The following is a 17,539-nucleotide window of genomic DNA, read 5'->3' as shown; positions in this document are numbered from 1 at the left end:
ATCAGTGGATGCTCAAGTCCCTTATATAAAATGGCTTAGTATTTGCATATAACCTATGCACATACTCCAGTATGCTTTATCTCTAGATTATTTATAATATTTAATACAATATAAATGCTATGTAAATAGCTGTTATAGTATATTGTTTTTATTTGAATTTTTTAAATTTTTTTTCCTTGAATATGTTCAATCCATAGTTGATAAAACCTACAGATAACAGAGGTCCAACTGTATAAACAAACTAAATAAATAAATAAAATTTAAGTTCTATGGATAAAAATAACATAATAAGAAGTGACAGAAAGTAAAGGGGTAAAATTTTAAGAAGGTTGGTCAGGGAGGGTCTCACTAAGAAAGTAATTGCATTTAGCAATGTGAAAGTGTGTTGGAAACTTTGTAAAGGAATACAAAGGATATGGGACAGGAGCTAGAAGGAGAAGTAGAGTCAAAATATTTGTTTGTTTGTTTTAAGATAGAGAAAATAACAATGTTTGCATGCTAATGTGAGTTGCTCACTTTTAGAAAATAAACAAAAAAAACTGATGATGCAGGGGAGAGGGGGGATAATTGCTAGAGTAAGTTCTTTGAGTGAGTATAATGTAAGCAAATACACTCTAGATAGACAGGGGCAGCACCAGCCTCAGATGAAAGATAGATAATCTCTCCATAGCTTTAGGAGAAAGGGCAAAGGTATGGTATGATGAAGGTAGGTGATACATCTGGTAGAAGTTCTCTTCTATATACTTTAAATTTGAAACAGGAAGGTCAAGGTTATCAGCTGAGAAAAGAGTAAGAGAAGAAGTGATGGAGGTTTTAGGAGAGAGAAGGTATAACCCAGTTAAGAGAACTGCAAATCTGGAAGGACTAGGGATATGCAGCATGATCATCTAGGATGTACTATAGGATAGCTGCTATTTACCCATAACAAGGCTAAAAATAAAACTTACTAGTTTAAAAACCTTATTAACATTTCTATTGATAAAATAAAACATTATTATCATTTATTTCAGTGTAAGTGAGATCTTTTCTACCACTTTTTAGTTAAACTTCTGTCTCCACACTTCAAAGAGGCCACCCAGAGTTCAATTACGCAAGTATTATCCCTTGGGTCCTAATATATATCATATGTGTACCTTTTTCCATTCTCTCATTCTAATTATGCACATGTAAAAACCCAAATACACATATATCCCCTAAAACTTACTGTGAGAATTCATATTTCTAAAATTAATTTAGAAATAATGAGGAAAAAAAAAGTCAAGAGTAACCAGACTGGCATAGTGGCTCATGCCTGTAATCCTAGCACTCTGCAAAAGCAAGACCCCTGTTTCTACAAAAATTTGTAAAATTAGCCAGGCATGCTGCCACTACTCCAGAGGATGAGGCAGGAGGATCGCTTGAGCCCAGGAGTTCGAGGTTGCAGTGAGCTAAGATGAAGCCACTGCACTCCAGCCTGGGCAACAGAGTGAGACCCTATCTCAAAAAAAATAATAAAAAATAAAAAAAGAGTAACTAATAATTGAGATATAATACAGATGTCAGAAAGCACAATAAAATCTAAAAACATGGGAAGGAAGACTGGAAACCAGAGGCCAATAATTCAATGTACTTAAGCAAAGATTACAATATTAACTTGTCAACTTACTGCAGATCGATCCAGGAAGAACTGATGAAACTCAAGGAAGATGCGACGTGTTTCCTTAGAATTGGTCTGTTTATACAGGTCTGAATAGAGATAACAGAGCTGAAGTGGAGAAAGGAATGAAAAACACAAAGTGAGAAATCATGAAAAATGTAACTTTCTAGATCCTAATTACATAAGAATGTTTGCAACAGGCAGGCCATCAAAAATAATGTAGGTATTACCATGTAACCAAGTCTTAAAAATATTAATAACATCTATCCTCATATGTTTATGAAACTGGAAGAAATCTGCCCACTCATCTTGTAGATATAAAAAGTTCTATGGTATATGAATCAATAGAATAATGATCAATATGAATCAGTTAAATTGCAAAATATATTACCAATGTTGCAGGGTCAAACTGTGAAACTACATGGTGTAAGAAAACAGCCAAGTGAGCTGGACGAGATTTTAGCAGTTCAATGCTCTGGAAACAGCTGCACTGCCCATTGATCTAGAGGAAGAAATAACTATACATCAGCAACTCCAACATACAAATATAAAATGCAATGTAGGCTCAATTGCACATAGCTATCCAAATTTCACTTTGACCTCTCTATAAAAAAATTCAAGATTTAAAAAATGTCACTAAAATTTACTGGCAACACAGGCTATAGAATCTCTTCCTCTGAAAATTAATCATCTCTCAGGGACAGGTTAGAATAAAGTCCATTTTGGGAGAATGAAAATTTAGGAGATGATTATCAAGGACCTCAGATGTCTACAAATCAGTATATTAAATATAGTCTAACAACATTTCTAAAAATATAATGGAAGGCTTTTTGCCCAATAATAAAACAGGTGTTTCTCCTTTTCTTTTGAAGGGCTATCACAGAAATGGTGGTGGGAAATGGAGTTGTATGATTTTAAGACAACTGCTAAAATATTTGTATAACCCCTAAATACACTAAAACATAAAAAACAGTAATAGTTAAATTTAAGGTAAACTAGCATCACAATTTCCATGTAATTTTTCACATTTAGAAAACTTAGAGAAGTTAATCTAAAAAATAATACCAATTCCACACAATGTCTTCCAGAAAATATTAATAGAAGACTACTTTCTAAAGGCTAGCATTACCCAACTATCAAAACCAAAGATATTATAATAAGAAAAACTATAGACCAATATCCTTCATGAACACAGATGTAAAAATCTTCTGCAAAATAAGAGAAAATTGAATCCAACAATATATTAATACAAAAAGGATAACACATCACGACCAAGTGGAGTTTATTCAGGAATGCAAGGCTACTTCAACATTCTAATATCAATCATTGTAATCTACCACATTAGGACACTAAATCAGAAAAACCGTATGATCACCTCAATCATTCAACAAAATTCAACATCTAATTATGATTAAAAAAAACTCTCAGCAAACTAGAAATATTTGTTAACCTAACAACCCTTGACCTAATAAACAGCATCTACAAAAATACTTATAGCTAATGTCATACTTTTTTTTTTTTTAAGAGACTGGGTTCCGTTCTGTTACCCAGGCTGAAGTACAATGGCATGATCACAGCTCACTGCAGCCACAAACTCCTAGGCTTGAGTGATCCTGCCACCTCAGCCTCCCAAGTAGCTGAGACTACAGGTACACACCACCATGCCTGGCTAATTTTTTAATTTTTTGTACAGATGGGGTCTTGCCATGTCGCCTAGGCTGGTTATTAACATCATACTTAATGATGAAAGACTGAATCTTTTTCCCTGAGATCAGGAATAAAGCAAGGATGTCTCATCACTCTGACTCAACCTCATACTATCATAGAAGTCCTAGCCAGTGCAATAAAGGCAAGAAAAAGAAATAAAAGACAGGAAATAAGGAAATAAAAATTGCCTCTCTTTAGAGACAACATATATATCTATGTAGAAAATGCCAAAAGACTTATGTTAAAAGCTCCTGGAAATAATAAAGGAATTTAGCAAGATCACAGGATACAAGGACAAAAATCATGCCAATCATATTCCTATATATCATCAATAAATAATGGGGATTGAATTTTTAAAAAAATAGAGCATTTACCGGCGGGGCGGAGGGTCTTTGGCTTTGGGGAGGCTTGGAAAGGACGAGGGGCAGGCAGCCTGAGGGGACCGGGTTGGGCTGGCAGGTATTCAACAGGGGAGAGGTGTCGATACTGGAGGGGGAGGGGGGAAAGGCAAAGGGCCAGAGGGTAGCCAGGGGCAGCGGTGGCTCCTGTTGGAGGTTAAGTGGGTAGCGCTGTGCCGGGTGTCTTTCAGGAGAGTGGGGCCTGAGGGGCCGGCAAGGGTGGTCCTCAGGAGACAAGGACAGGGCTTGGGAGACTGTGGTTTGAGAACGAAAGGGTGGGATAGAAATGAGAGGGCTGAGGGACTGGAGGTGAAGGTACCCCGTGAGCAAGGGGTAGCTGGGCTAGTTGGGGCAGAAGAATATATTGGTTATAGGAGGTGGGGCTCACCAGGTTGGGAGTTTTCAAATAAGGTGATAGAATGCTCCTTCTTTAGAAGTGATTGTTTTAGGTGCTTTCAAGATTAGGTCCAGGTGTGGGCTTTCCTGTCAGAGATCTTTAATATTGTTGTCAGTCCTCTTTTCATCTTAAGCAAGTAACCTCCATGCTCTTAAAACTTCCTCAGTGATTCAGAGGCTCATTAAACATTCTAGGATCAGGATTTATTGATGTGACAGGACAGGATAAGGGGCTTCTAACATGATATAAGTTTATGTTACTTATTTGACTTATTTGTTACTTACAACTAGGTTACAATAGCAGGGGAGTTAAAAATATGATTTAAATTCTGGCCCTGCAGTCTGACTCATAGATTCCCGGAAGGTTTAGTTGGAAGATAGAGTGGTATCATGTCACTGTTTCATTGGGTGTTGAAATATTGTACCATGTGTATTTTCACTATCTCAACATAAAATTCCACTAATTTCCTATTCCATGATCTCTTTATGTTAACAGCAGACTAAAAGTCCAAAAAGAGCCTTAACTGGTCTTGTGGTTCTGAGGCCTGGTCGTATATATAAAACAAAACAAAACAAAAACCAAAAACCAGTGCTCACTTTGGCAGTACGCATATATAGTAAAATTGCAACGATCCAGAGATTAGCACAATAAAAATATTTTTAAAATTAAAAGAAAAATAAAAACCTTAAAAAAATATATCATTTTCAGTAAAATTCCCAACCTCAATGAAATGAAGTACTTAAATATAAATCAATGACCTCTTACTGGCTTTAAAAGCATAGTCATTTCTATTGGTCAAAGTTAAAATAAGTAATTAACTCAAGAGGATTTGGGCTCTAAGATTTAGTTTCAAATCCTTACAAATGTTATTTTAATCTCCAGAAAATGTTCATTTTTACAACACATCAGACATCTCAGAAAATTAATCATTTATTTTTTTTTTAAGAAAAAAATGTCATTACCTGTTCATGTTCAGTACCAAAATCATCATCCTCTGCTCCAATAATATGAGGTGCTATACGGGTTGAGGGACTTCCGACAAGTGATTGAGTGTCCTGGTAACATTCAGGGAAAAAAAAAAAAAACCCAGAAAGATTATCTTGTGGTCAAATTCAGAGAAGAATAAAGCCAAACCATCAAAAAGACATGGTTCACTTAACTGGGGGGACTTTTAAAAATTTTCTTTGAAGTATTTTGTTTTCAAAGCAGTAGTCTTCAAATTTTTAAGGTCATGAACCACTTCAGCAGAGAATGACCACAACAATAATGATGTTTCTCTGGGGGGAAAAACATTTCCCCTGGAAGTAGTAAATACCTTTAGCTATTAATTATACCTTTGGTTATCTGATTCTAATTACTTTCTTTTTTTTTTTAAAGCCTGGTCAAATAAAGCAGTGGGATTAGAGAAGGAACAAAGCAAACTGTAACGAGTTGTGATACTAATCACCTTCTGTACACATCATTTATTAATTCATACATACCTAGACCTTGTGACAGAAAGAATTAAAGTTGGCTTATTTAAATAGTTATAACAAAAAACTTAAATTTAAAAAAGTGAATGAAGACAATAGGACAAAGGAAAAATGAGAGCAGAAATGATAAGGCAAAGTTAGTAGAAAGGTTAATGCACTTTAGAAGTGCTAACCAAAGATTTCTATCAATGATACATAACTGAAAATTGTCATTGCACCCTATTTTCTCACTTTTAATTCATTTTCATAAGTGTATAATACAGGGTGTCTGAACTGTGGCACTGTTGACCTTTTAAGCCAGATAATTCTTTGTTGTGGGGCTGTCCCATGCATTACAAGATGTGTAGCAGCATCCTTGACCTCTGCCTACCCACTAAATGCCAGTAGCAGCCTTCCAGTCATGACAATCAAAAGTGTTTCCACATATTGTCAAATGTCCCCTGAGATGCAAAATCACTCCTAGTTGGAAATCACTGGCATAATGCAATAAATTTTTAAAGTAATCTCGCAAACAAACACTGTTTTGGAAACAAAGATACCAAAACCATAAAAGTAGACTGTAGGTTGGCAGATTACACTCCATGCAACAAATGATCCATTTGTCAACTCACAAAGTTGAATCCAGCATAAAAAAGGTAGCATAAAAGCATAAATGTATAATGTAATAAATATGAGATGTGTGAAGACCATAAATAGTAAAATTGAGGACCATATAGGATTAAGAGAAAGAAAAATTTTAGAAAAAAATTTAAAAAGAATGAGTTTGTCTTAAATCTGACAGCAGTTGAACATGCAGGTTCTGGAGTGCTGCAAAGAGAGGTTGGGCTACAATGGTTTGGGAGTCATGTGCATAGTAGCTATACTTGAAACTATATAAATGGATCCACAAGCTTTAAATTGAGTGAATAATATGTATCGGTAGTTTTTTCTCCTTTAGTGTACTGCAACACTATGTACTGCATCTCCTAAACATGATTTTGCCTTTTTTTTTTTTTTTTTTTTACTATTCTCTTTAATCTCAAGGCCTTGATAATTCAAAAAAAGAAATCAGGTGAAACTAAAATTTGTTGATGGCATTAGTCACATAGTTTTTATTTATTTATTTATATTTTTTGAGACAGGGTCTTACTCTGTTGCCCAGGCTAGAGTACAGTGATATTATAATAACTCATTGCAACCTCAAACTCCTGGGCTCTAGTGATGCTCCCACCTCAGCCTCCCAAGTAGCTGGGACTAGAGGCACATGTCACCATGCCATGCCTCTATTTTCTTTTGTAGAGATGGGGTCTTGCTATGTTACTCAGGCTAGCCTTAAACCCCTGGCCTCAGGTAATCCTCCCACCTGAGCCTCCCAAAGTACTATGATTATAGGCATGAGCCACTGTGCTCAGCTAATTTTTTATTTAATAACTGATTTCATATCTTTGATTTTTTAAAAGTCCTTATGTTGCTAATAATAAATACATCACTAAATGCTGTTAAATCTTTTACTATAAAAGTTAAAGCTTTTACTATAAAACTTTAAACAAGTCTAATTAAAAATAAATCAGAATGCTAAAACTATTCAATTAAGAATACATAAAATCTAGCAATCCTACTTCTAGGCATACACCTAAAAGTACTGAAAAGAAGGGCAGCATAATCACAGCAGCCAAAAGGTGGAAGCAACCCAAGCATCCACTGACAGATGAATGGATAAACAAAATGTGATACATACATATCATGGACTATTAGCCTTAAAAAGGAAGGAAATTGTGACATATGCCACAACGTGGATGAACCTTGAAGACTTTAGGCTAAGTAAGCCAGTCACAAAAAGACAAATATTATATCATTCCTTTTACATATAGTCAAATCTTATAGAGACAGAAAGTACAACGGTGGTTGCCAGGGACTTGAGAAAGGAAGGTATGTGGACTTAGTGTTTAACAGGTACTAAGTTTCAGCTGGGGAAGATGAGAAAGTTCCGAAGATGGACGGTGGTGATGGCTGCACAACAACATGAATATACTTAATGTTACAGTACACTTAAAAATGGTTAAAAGAATTTTATGTATATTTTATCACAATGAAAATATAATACTAAGCAACCTAGTAACACTAACCATGGAATACCTACCTCTCCATTTATTCAAATCTTTATTAAGTGCCTTAAATAAATGTATCAAAAAATAGAATATGCAAACATCAAATGTATTTATTATACCTTAAATATAAGGAAAACTAAAGACAGCACTATCACTGCATGGATTTCATACTCACAGTGTCCTGAATTGTTTCACTTTTCTCAGGGTTTTCATCTAGATAAATCCTCTCTTTCAGGCCACTCTTGGGACTCTAATGAAAAAAAAGATCTTCAGTTCATTTCAATAGGCATACCAAATGAAGATAATGAAAAATAGTATGAAAAAAATAATGTTATGAATTTCATATTTATATTTAAAAATAATATATATCTTTCATATACCTGGCTCTGCCACTGACTTTTTCCCCCCCCTGACTTTGACAAATCACTTATTCTCTCAACTTTTCAGTTTTATATTTTCTTCTTCTTCTTCTTTTTTTTTTTTTTTCTGAAGCAGAATCAGTTTTATGTTGATAAACGATATAGAACCAACAGAATAGTTTTACCCAGTTTCCAGGCCTGGGGGATTACTTTTTTAGCAAATAACTCTAACCAGATATATTACATATCTCAAACTCATTACATAAATATCAAAATTCCATCTTTTTCTATCTTCCCCTAACTCTCACCTTCCCAAACTATCCTTTCTTTCCAAGTAAAAAAGCATTTTGTCCTATTTTTATAAATAAAATTAAGTTTCTATTTTTCTGTTACTACCTCATGTGCAAGGTGCTATACGGATTTTTATAAAATTTACATGGTATGTTTGGGATGACCTAGTACAGTTCATTCCTCTGTATTCATGGGGGATTGATTCCAATACTTCCTGCAGATACTAAAACCTGTGGATGCTCAAGTCTCTGATATACAGTGGCATCGTCTATGGCCATACCACCCTGAACGCGCCCAATCTCATCTGATATACAGTGGCATAGTAGTTGTACATAACCTATTTCCTATATACTTTAAATCATCTTTAGATTACTTATAATACCTAATACAATGTATATGTTATGTAAATAGTTGTTATACCATATTGTTTATGGAATAATGACAAAAAAAGTCTATATATATTCAGCACAGATGTAATTTTTTCCCAAATATTTCTGATTCTGGTTGGTTGAATCCACAGATTTGGTCACTATACAGACAGCCAACTATATAAAATACAAACTATGTGACATGCAGAAAATTCACTTTTGGGGGTTGACGAACACCCCAAAGCAATGGGAGCCACTCTTCAGAGCAACTGAAAATGAGGAACAAGAGACTTGTGTATAAATGCCAACACAAAAGATACACATTATCTATCTATATTTATACCAATATATGACAGGATAGAAAAAAAGTATATGCCCCACCTTGTAGAAATGGATGACTCTTGGTTTTGGATGAGAGATGAGAAAGATAAGATTAGAATAATCCTGTCACAAAAAGCCAGGAAGCTATCAAAGATACCAGAAAGTCAAGTCAAAAAGAACAGGAGACAATTTGAGGGGGATCCCATCAACCAGAAAATGGTAGCTCATGTTAGAATCTATGAGTTCAAAATATTATACCCGCCCCCCCACACACACACACACTAATCACCTCTGTAGTTTGTTAGGGTATCAACTCTCCTGAAAAGAATCAAGGAAAAGGTTTTTGTTTTTTTCGATTTTTTTAAGAAACAGGGTCTTGTGCTCCATCACCCAGGCTGCAATGCAGTGGGGCGATAAGAGCTCACTGTAGCCTCGAACTTCTGGGCTCAAGTGATCTGCCCACCTCAGCTCTCAAATAGCTGGGACTATAGGTATGTGCCATCACACCCAGCTAATTTTTAAATTTTTTTGTAGAGACAATAGTCTTGCCCAGGCTGGTCTCAAATTCCTGGGCTCAAGCAATCCTCCTGCCTTGGCCTCCCAAAGTGTGGAGATTACAGTCATGGGATGCTGCACCCGCCCCAAAAGATTCTTCTAAAGAAAAATTCATAGGAAAGTAATTATCCTGTATCTCCTGTATAAGCAATATTTTAGGGTAACCTAATAGGGAAAATTCCTCTTTACAAAATAATTTTACCTAATAAACACAGAAAAATGAATAAATTATGTCATCCTTTTGAACCCCTGATTAAATAAAGCATTTTGGTCATAAATGGCATGTAAAAACATTACATAAAAGCTTGGTGGGAAACTTTATAATGAAGGAATCATGTTGACATCACCCAACACCTTAAATAAACTTACAATCACAGTAAGCCAACCAGAAATTCACATCCTGATGTGATATAATGGGATGTACACAGTACCACCCATAAACTGTTCTTGCCAAACAACAACTATCAAATTGTAATTCTGTCAAGATTCTAGATGTATCAGTTTTCAGGAAATAGAGACAGAGGAACATGTTACAAACATCATGAAAATACAATTAGAAAATGGGCTGTTTCACTGGACATATGACTGATTTGGCAAAAAAATGGCAAAAGAAAAAGAGGGAGGAACAATTATAATTTACAGAGACTTAAAATGACCTATCAACCAAAGGCCATATGAAGACCTTGACTGGATCTTGGTTCAAATAAACAAACCGTAAAAAGATCACTATAAGAAAACAGAGAGGAGAAGCAGCACTAAATCAAAAGAGGAGTATGAGAAAAACTCCCCAAAGCAGTATACATACTGCTGGAACAAGCTGAAGCCCTTTACAACCTGGAGTGAACACTTTGTTTCTAAGATAACCTCTAGACATTTCATCCATAACCTTTATACACCAGGTTACGCTGAAATTTTCACTGCTTTCCCAAAATATTATGCATTTTCACACTTTGATGCCTTTGTTTATATTTAGAGTGCTGGTAATTTGGAGCTAGGTAGAGGTAGATCACCTATAGCCTAGTTAAATTTGGCAAGTCAGTTAACTGCCAAACTGCCTTTGGTTTCGGTTTTTTCTTTTGTAAAGTTACAATAATAATACTACTACTTTATAAGGCTGTTTTGAGAATTGACTAAGATAAGGAATGTGAAACACTTAACTTATGGTATGTATACCCAATAAATGTTAGCTATTATAATTTTTCTCTTGAGCCCAAACTGAAATTTTCCATTAAAACCTTTAGCCAACCCAATCACAAGACTTCTATCACCATCTTTCATTTAAAAAAAAAAACCCTCAAATTTTCCTTGCATGAGGAACTGAGTCACTGGGCCTAAGTCTCAAAAGGTAGCCTGAATGATGGCTTAGTCTGTGGCTGTCAAATCTGTCTTTAACTACAACCTTTAATAAAAGAGAAACTTCACATTGTTAACTAGCGTATATATGTGTATGTGTGTATATGACAAAAATCACAAGAAGTAATGCCTCTTCTACATGCAAAGCACTCTTACTTCCTATTCTTTTTTTAAAATATTGGTCACAACCCACTAAATTCATTTCATGATCCACAGTTACAAACACAGTGGCTCAGATCACTTCCCTCAACATTTTTAAAGAGGGCAATCTATTTTTATTACTCCAATCATTATATACTACTTACAAAGTATTGCTAAGTAACACTGAACTCAGCTTTTACATATTCATCTGACTATAGTGCTATACCATATTCAACTTAAAAAATATTTTATTATCATTTTCCTAACAAATACCCATGTTCATCTGGTAGTTTTTGGGTTAACCAAGAAAGTGCTGTTACTAAACCTGGGTTATTAACTGAAATCTATCTAACAGGACTAAGGCTTTTCCTCTTTGTAATGGCAAAGTGCCCCATGATTCAAGACTGAGTCACTCAGACCACAAATGGAACATTAACATGCTCTTAAAGATATCAACAGTTGGTTTCTCCATTCAGTAAGAAAGCACTGGCATTATTAACTTCTCTACCCACAAACAAGATGCCTGCTGGGAAATTCCATCCCTGCAGAAGAAACAGTTGGCAAAGGATGTTCAAGGGAAAAAGCTCTGGAATTAGAAGCTCATATATGACAGCATCCAGAATTTCTGTTCATCAAATTGGTATATTAAAGATGAAGATGATAAAAATTAAGAAATAAGACCACAACTCTAATTCACATAACTTAAAATCAAACCCAGATAAGGACTGTAAGGAAGAATATAAGAAGATAAAGATTGAGAACACTTAATGCTTACATCTGCATTATCACTACTGGGCCGAGAAGCATCTCCACTGCTACAGTCAGTTCTGCCCAGTCCATCTCCAGGATCTGCTTCTGCCTCGCTGACTGTCAGGGTGTCACCTAAAGGCCTGGAGGGGGTAACTACAGCTCCATCCTAAAACAGATTAAAGAAACACATACATAAAAGAAAACTTCATTAGTGACTACATAAAGAAATAGAGTGGCATTATGATCTACATGGACAATGCCAAAACTTGGACAACCGGATATGATGAAGAATGCTTAAATTTCTACCAGTAAAATCCATAAATAACTACTGATTCTATGATTCTAAATTGGCACAGCCTTAAAGACTGGGAAAGTGATATTTTAGTAAAGGCAGTAAAAGCTCAAGCTTTCAAATATGGCAAAAAGATAAAATGGTTTGTTAATTTATATGATTTATACTATCCGCCCATTAGTAAAGATTATTACACTGTAACTTCTGGTTAACTGCGTTCCAATGCATCAGAGTTTCAATAAATTGCCAATTCTGGGACACAATACTATAACATAAATTATTATAAGCTTTTACATCAGGACATACTTCTACTGTTCAAACAGGGCAGGAATGTTGTCTTTGCTCAGTAGTAACAAAAAACTGTCAACATTACTGAGGCATAATACTCAATATGTGACATAGCTAGTGGGACTGAAAGTAATGAAAAAAATAATGTTTAATGAAAAGTACACTAAACAATTATGTTAGAAGACCTTACATACCGCATGGCCTTGTACAAATCATTTAACCAGTTTAGGCCCTAGTTTTCTCAACCATAACATGATTTTTAAACTTGAAAATGAGCAGATTAGGCTAGATGATCTTTCAAAGAATCTTTTCAGTTCTATGAATACATGGCTTTCATTTCAGACCTAACTCAGGAATAGTGACAAATCAACAGCTTTTATCTACTTTAAATGTATAGGCAGTTTGTCCATTTTGCTTTAAGATGAAGTAGAAGAAAAGATATGCCAAATCTGAATATTATAAAATATAAGTCTGGTTGATATACAAATGCTGAGCCATTTTTTTCTAATGAGACCATTGCCTCCATAGCTTATACCTATGAGGCAAATTCTATTGAAATTTATTAAAAATTACAATAAAAATATAGTCATTAAGAGTATAAATGTGCTTTGAAATCCTCAGACTGGCTCTGAATTCCAGTTCTATCATTTTTGGGCTACATAAGCTCAGACAAATCACTTAATCTCCCTAAATTTCTCTTAAGTGTATATGTAAAATGAGGGAAAACGATAGTACCTAACCTCAGAGGGTTGTTGTGCAAATTAAACAAGAAAATGCTTGTCCATGTATTTAGCATAATGCCTGCATTTTAAAATCTTATATCCCTATTAAAAACGTATCAACTGCCATTCTATTTGAAGTTAGCAGATTGAACCACAAAAATGTAAATATATGTATCTAAATACATTTTACTAGCTCGCCACATCAAACCAAAAGCACTCAATTCTTTTTTTACATTATTATGGAACAAAGAAACATTATAATCATGAGCAAGCAAACAATCAGACGCCCACATTTATTTCATTAAACATTACTTCTGTAGCATCCTATGCAGGACACACTGTTGTCCTACACTAGAAAAACTAATTTAAAAAAAAGGCAACTGCAACATTCCCTGACACATTCCCAGAAGAATATTCTCCTGCAAAAAGTTGGGTAGCACTTTTAATAGTGATGCTACCTGAGCAGAGCCTGTGGCTTTGGATAACTGCTCTTGCAGCTGAGGAATGTGTTTCTTGGCCTCTTGGATCTCTTTTAGCAATCTTTGGGCAGGTGTTCGGTTGTAATCTTCCTGCAATGACTGAAAAGTTATAAAAATATTTTGAGAATTAATTACTTATGTCAAGAATATATTTTAAAAGTCCATTCTTAATAAAATAGCTAATGGCATTGATTACAATACTGCTTGTGATGATGATAAGCACCATTCATTTTTTATACTGGCCTATAAATAGCCTCATGTCTAATTTAGTACCTGTAGCCGTTCCTGTTCTTTCTGTAACATTTTTCTCAGAATTTCTACTTTCTGGTTATGAACCGCATTGTTTTCCTCCTAGAAAAAGACAAAATAAAACAACAACCAATACAAGGAAAGTGAAGCTAAAGTAAATAGAAAAAACAAGAAATACAGTGTTGTGTGTCTCAGCGCCAAATATCAATACCTATTAGGATTTTCTTTGCTACTGAGTTAAGAGGACAGGCTTTCAGACATGACAAAGACAAAAAGTTACAGGGAGATTTCTGCCCTCCTATTTCACTTGTACTAAACAGGGTTCAAGAGAACATTAAATACTGATATTAGTTGGACAAATAAAGTTGTCATGGTATAAAAATAGTATCTTATACTTTCCCTCATTTGAATCTTTACTATCAATCCCCATGCATGCCTCAAATTCTCAGCACCTCCTAGCTAAAATATGAAGACAGCTTCCTCTCCTATCTCCTACCATCTCTCATTTCACAACCATGTAATATTTTACCAAATTAGTCTTCCTACAGTCCTATTATAATCATATCACTCATGCTCAAAAAAATGTTTAATGGATTATTCATTGCTTATCCAGTTACAGGTAAATCAGACTGGTAGTTGTGATTTTTCAATATATATAGTCAATCTACTTTTTTTAAAAAAAAATTTTTTTTTTTGAGACAGAGTCTCACTTTGTTGCCCGGCTAGAGTGAGTGCCGTGGCGTCAGTCTAGCTCACAGCAACCTCAAACTCCTGGGCTCAAGTGATCCTCCTGCCTCAGCCTCCCTAGTAGCTGGGACTACAGGCATGCACCACCACGCCCGGCTAATTTTTTCTATATATATTAGTTGGCCAATTAATTTCTTTCTATTTATAGTAAAGACAAGGTCTTGCTCTTGCTCAGGCTGGTTTTGAACTCCTGACCTTGAGCAATCCGCCCACCTCGGCCTCCCAGAGTGCTAAGATTACAGGCGTGAGCCACTGCGCCCAGCCATCAATCTACTTTTTTAAAGCTTATCTCCCACTGCATATATCCTTGGGGGTACCAGCCAAACAAAATTCTAGCTACATCCCAAAAATATTTGATGTTTTCTTGGTTCTTTATCTCTGTTTATTCTATTTTCTCTACCTGGGTTAGCTTCCAATCCCCATCACCTCAACTTAAATTAAGCCTGTTTTTTAAAGGCTCAATTCAAACAAAGTCTTTCCATTAAGGCTTTCCTTATCACAACTGGATATGCTTTCTTCCTTCTTTGACATCACATAGAAGTTAATATTTTTCCCCTAATAATGTCTACATTCTGCCTTTGTATTATACTTACTTGTATACTCTTGATTCAATTTCAATCAACAAAGGTTTATTAAGCACTTACTATACGCTAAGCAATATTTCAAGCACTGGGAACAAAACAGTAAACAAAATAAACAAAAAGCCCCCCTGTCCTCCTCAAGTATACATTCTGACGAAGAACCTTGAACATACAATTATATTTTTGAAGGTGACACGCTGCTTTGTATATTATAGGTGTTTAGTATTTGTTGAAATAAACCTGCTATAGCAATACTCTGCAATCATTCCCAATTATTAGGTAATTTTTCTATTGGGAAGTCATTTTCTAGAATACTAAAATTAAATTGTCTGTCAGCCCAATACTCCAAAACTCCCAAAATAAAGCAAAGATACCCTTAAACAACTGAGCATTTACTAGGAAGTTTTCCTACTCTTACCCCCATGAGCACAGGACTAGTGATTCTCTCCATATTCCCAGATGCTCCAGGCGAATGAGGGGATGTCATGATGGGAGACATATGTCCAGTGACTGATGGCTCTACTTCAGAATCGGCGAGTGGAATCTGGGGCGACCCAGGTGGGCGTCCCTGAACAGTGAGAGCTACATAGGAACCAGCTTGGATTGCAGAGATGGAAGAAAGGGAAGCGAAGGGAAAATAACATTGTTAAGAAACATTTTATAGCATTTAATTACTTAATTTTGAAAGTTCTAAAAGATCCAGTTATATGAGAGTTCCATCAACTGCTAATCATGTCTCCAGACAAAAACAATCCAATTTGTCATTTCTCTTTTATGACTACTCTAAATGTTAAAAAGCTGAAAGAACAATGCCATTTTTAGATAGCAAATTACTACTCATGGGATTAGATATTACTTAAAAGCATATAAAATTTATAATCCCAAGAATATATTTTTCTTAATTTAGAGAAGACCATCTAAATTCTAAATTAAATTCTAAAAAATCTTCATATTTTAAGATAATACAAATTAGGCAGGGTTTAATTAATATTCTAGAATGTAACACTGCAATTTTAAATTAACTTCAGAAAATGAATATGACCAAAAAATATTCCACCAAAACAGGAAAAAACAATAAATAATAAATTTTAATTTAAAAAATCTGGAGAACTACACTAGACAGAAATGCACTAGACATACTATGGGGGAAATCTATACAGCAAAACTCATCATAATCAGAAAGACTTAACAACAGACATTCATTATCTAGCACTAAAAAGAAATGAGATGTTTCAAATAAATGACTTTTCTAGATAACTGACCTTTAAATGACAAAATCTTTTTCCGAGTCATTTCAATAAAACTTTTAAACATATTTCACAAAGTCTTCCAACTTAATTCTCCCATGGAACTCATTATCAATTATTTTTCAGTGTTTTGGGGTTCTAAAAATTATTTCTGTTAAACTTAGTCACAAGTGCTACAATTTGGAGGAATTTTAAGTATAAACACTTTCTAAGGCTGTCCAGTCTTATCAGTCTATATCAGAAAATTGTCTATTATATCCCACTTGCCCATGTGTGGTTGGCTGAATAACTTCCTAGCTCTTCTGCTCCCTTCTTTAGCTGTTTCTAAACTGCTCTGATTTGAAATACCCTTTATTGTATCTAGAATATATGTATTAAAAAGTAGGACATGTGAGAGCTCTACATAGTATATAGTACATAGGTTTTAGACATGTCAAATTTATACCCGTTTTGGATACTCAAGGTGTTTTATGCTTAACTTTGTTTTTAGCTATGCCCTTGCTACTGGATAAGTAATCTATTGCTACAATCCTAGGATTTAAATTGTTTAATAAAATTTATATTGGAATAAGAAAAAAATAACCTAAACAGTTAAAGAAATAACCTTACTTTTTATTATTTAAAAAAAATTTTTTTAGAGACAAAGTCTCACTCTGTCACCTCGGCTGGAGCATAGTGGCATGATCATAGCTCACTACAACCACACATTTCTGAGTTCAACTGATTCTCCCACCTTGGCCTCCTGATTTGCTGAAACGACAAGGATGTGCCACCAAGCCTGGCATAATATTATTTTTATACTCTACAACAGACATTAAGCATATACTTATTAACAAAAACCGTATGTATAGGGCATATAAAAATTTATAAACACAGTCTCATTAAATAAGTAATCAAATTTATTCCAGTAAGGGGATCTAATCACTGCATTTCTTTCAAAATACACTTAAGAGCTATAATCAAAGTGACCATTTAGAGCATGGTACTCTGATTCAAAGGTAAAAAAAAAAAAAAATTCAGAGTTGCTTAACTGAAGTAATAAGAAGGCCAAAAAAGAATTCAGTTTATTGAATTTATTCTAAAGATATCTAACCACTCA

The 17,539-nt window shown here is 34.7% G+C and overlaps 1 protein-coding gene across 5 annotated transcripts in view; it reads right to left on the bottom strand.

The window, feature by feature from the left end:
• The window catches only part of ARHGEF12 (Rho guanine nucleotide exchange factor 12), a 149,148-nt gene that overhangs the window by 42,457 nt on the left and 89,152 nt on the right, over positions 1-17,539 (bottom strand). For 4 of the 5 annotated variants that reach the window (XM_012773507.3, XM_012773510.3, XM_012773509.3 and 1 more), the window contains 8 exons: positions 15,612-15,790; positions 13,890-13,967; positions 13,596-13,715; positions 11,861-12,001; positions 7,873-7,947; positions 5,101-5,193; positions 2,028-2,138; positions 1,646-1,744 (listed from right to left, as the gene is read on the bottom strand). In XM_012773507.3, coding sequence (XP_012628961.2) covers positions 1,646-1,744; positions 2,028-2,138; positions 5,101-5,193; positions 7,873-7,947; positions 11,861-12,001; positions 13,596-13,715; positions 13,890-13,967; positions 15,612-15,790 — 896 coding nt within the window. The remainder of the gene's footprint in view (positions 1-1,645; positions 1,745-2,027; positions 2,139-5,100; positions 5,194-7,872; positions 7,948-11,860; positions 12,002-13,595; positions 13,716-13,889; positions 13,968-15,611; positions 15,791-17,539) is intronic. The other variant, XM_012773512.2, reaches the window with a different exon arrangement.

The sequence above is a fragment of the Microcebus murinus genome, chromosome 4 (genome assembly GCF_040939455.1).
Source record: "Microcebus murinus isolate Inina chromosome 4, M.murinus_Inina_mat1.0, whole genome shotgun sequence".
NCBI lineage: Eukaryota > Metazoa > Chordata > Mammalia > Primates > Cheirogaleidae > Microcebus > Microcebus murinus.
This window is presented reverse-complemented; position numbering and strand designations above follow the sequence as displayed.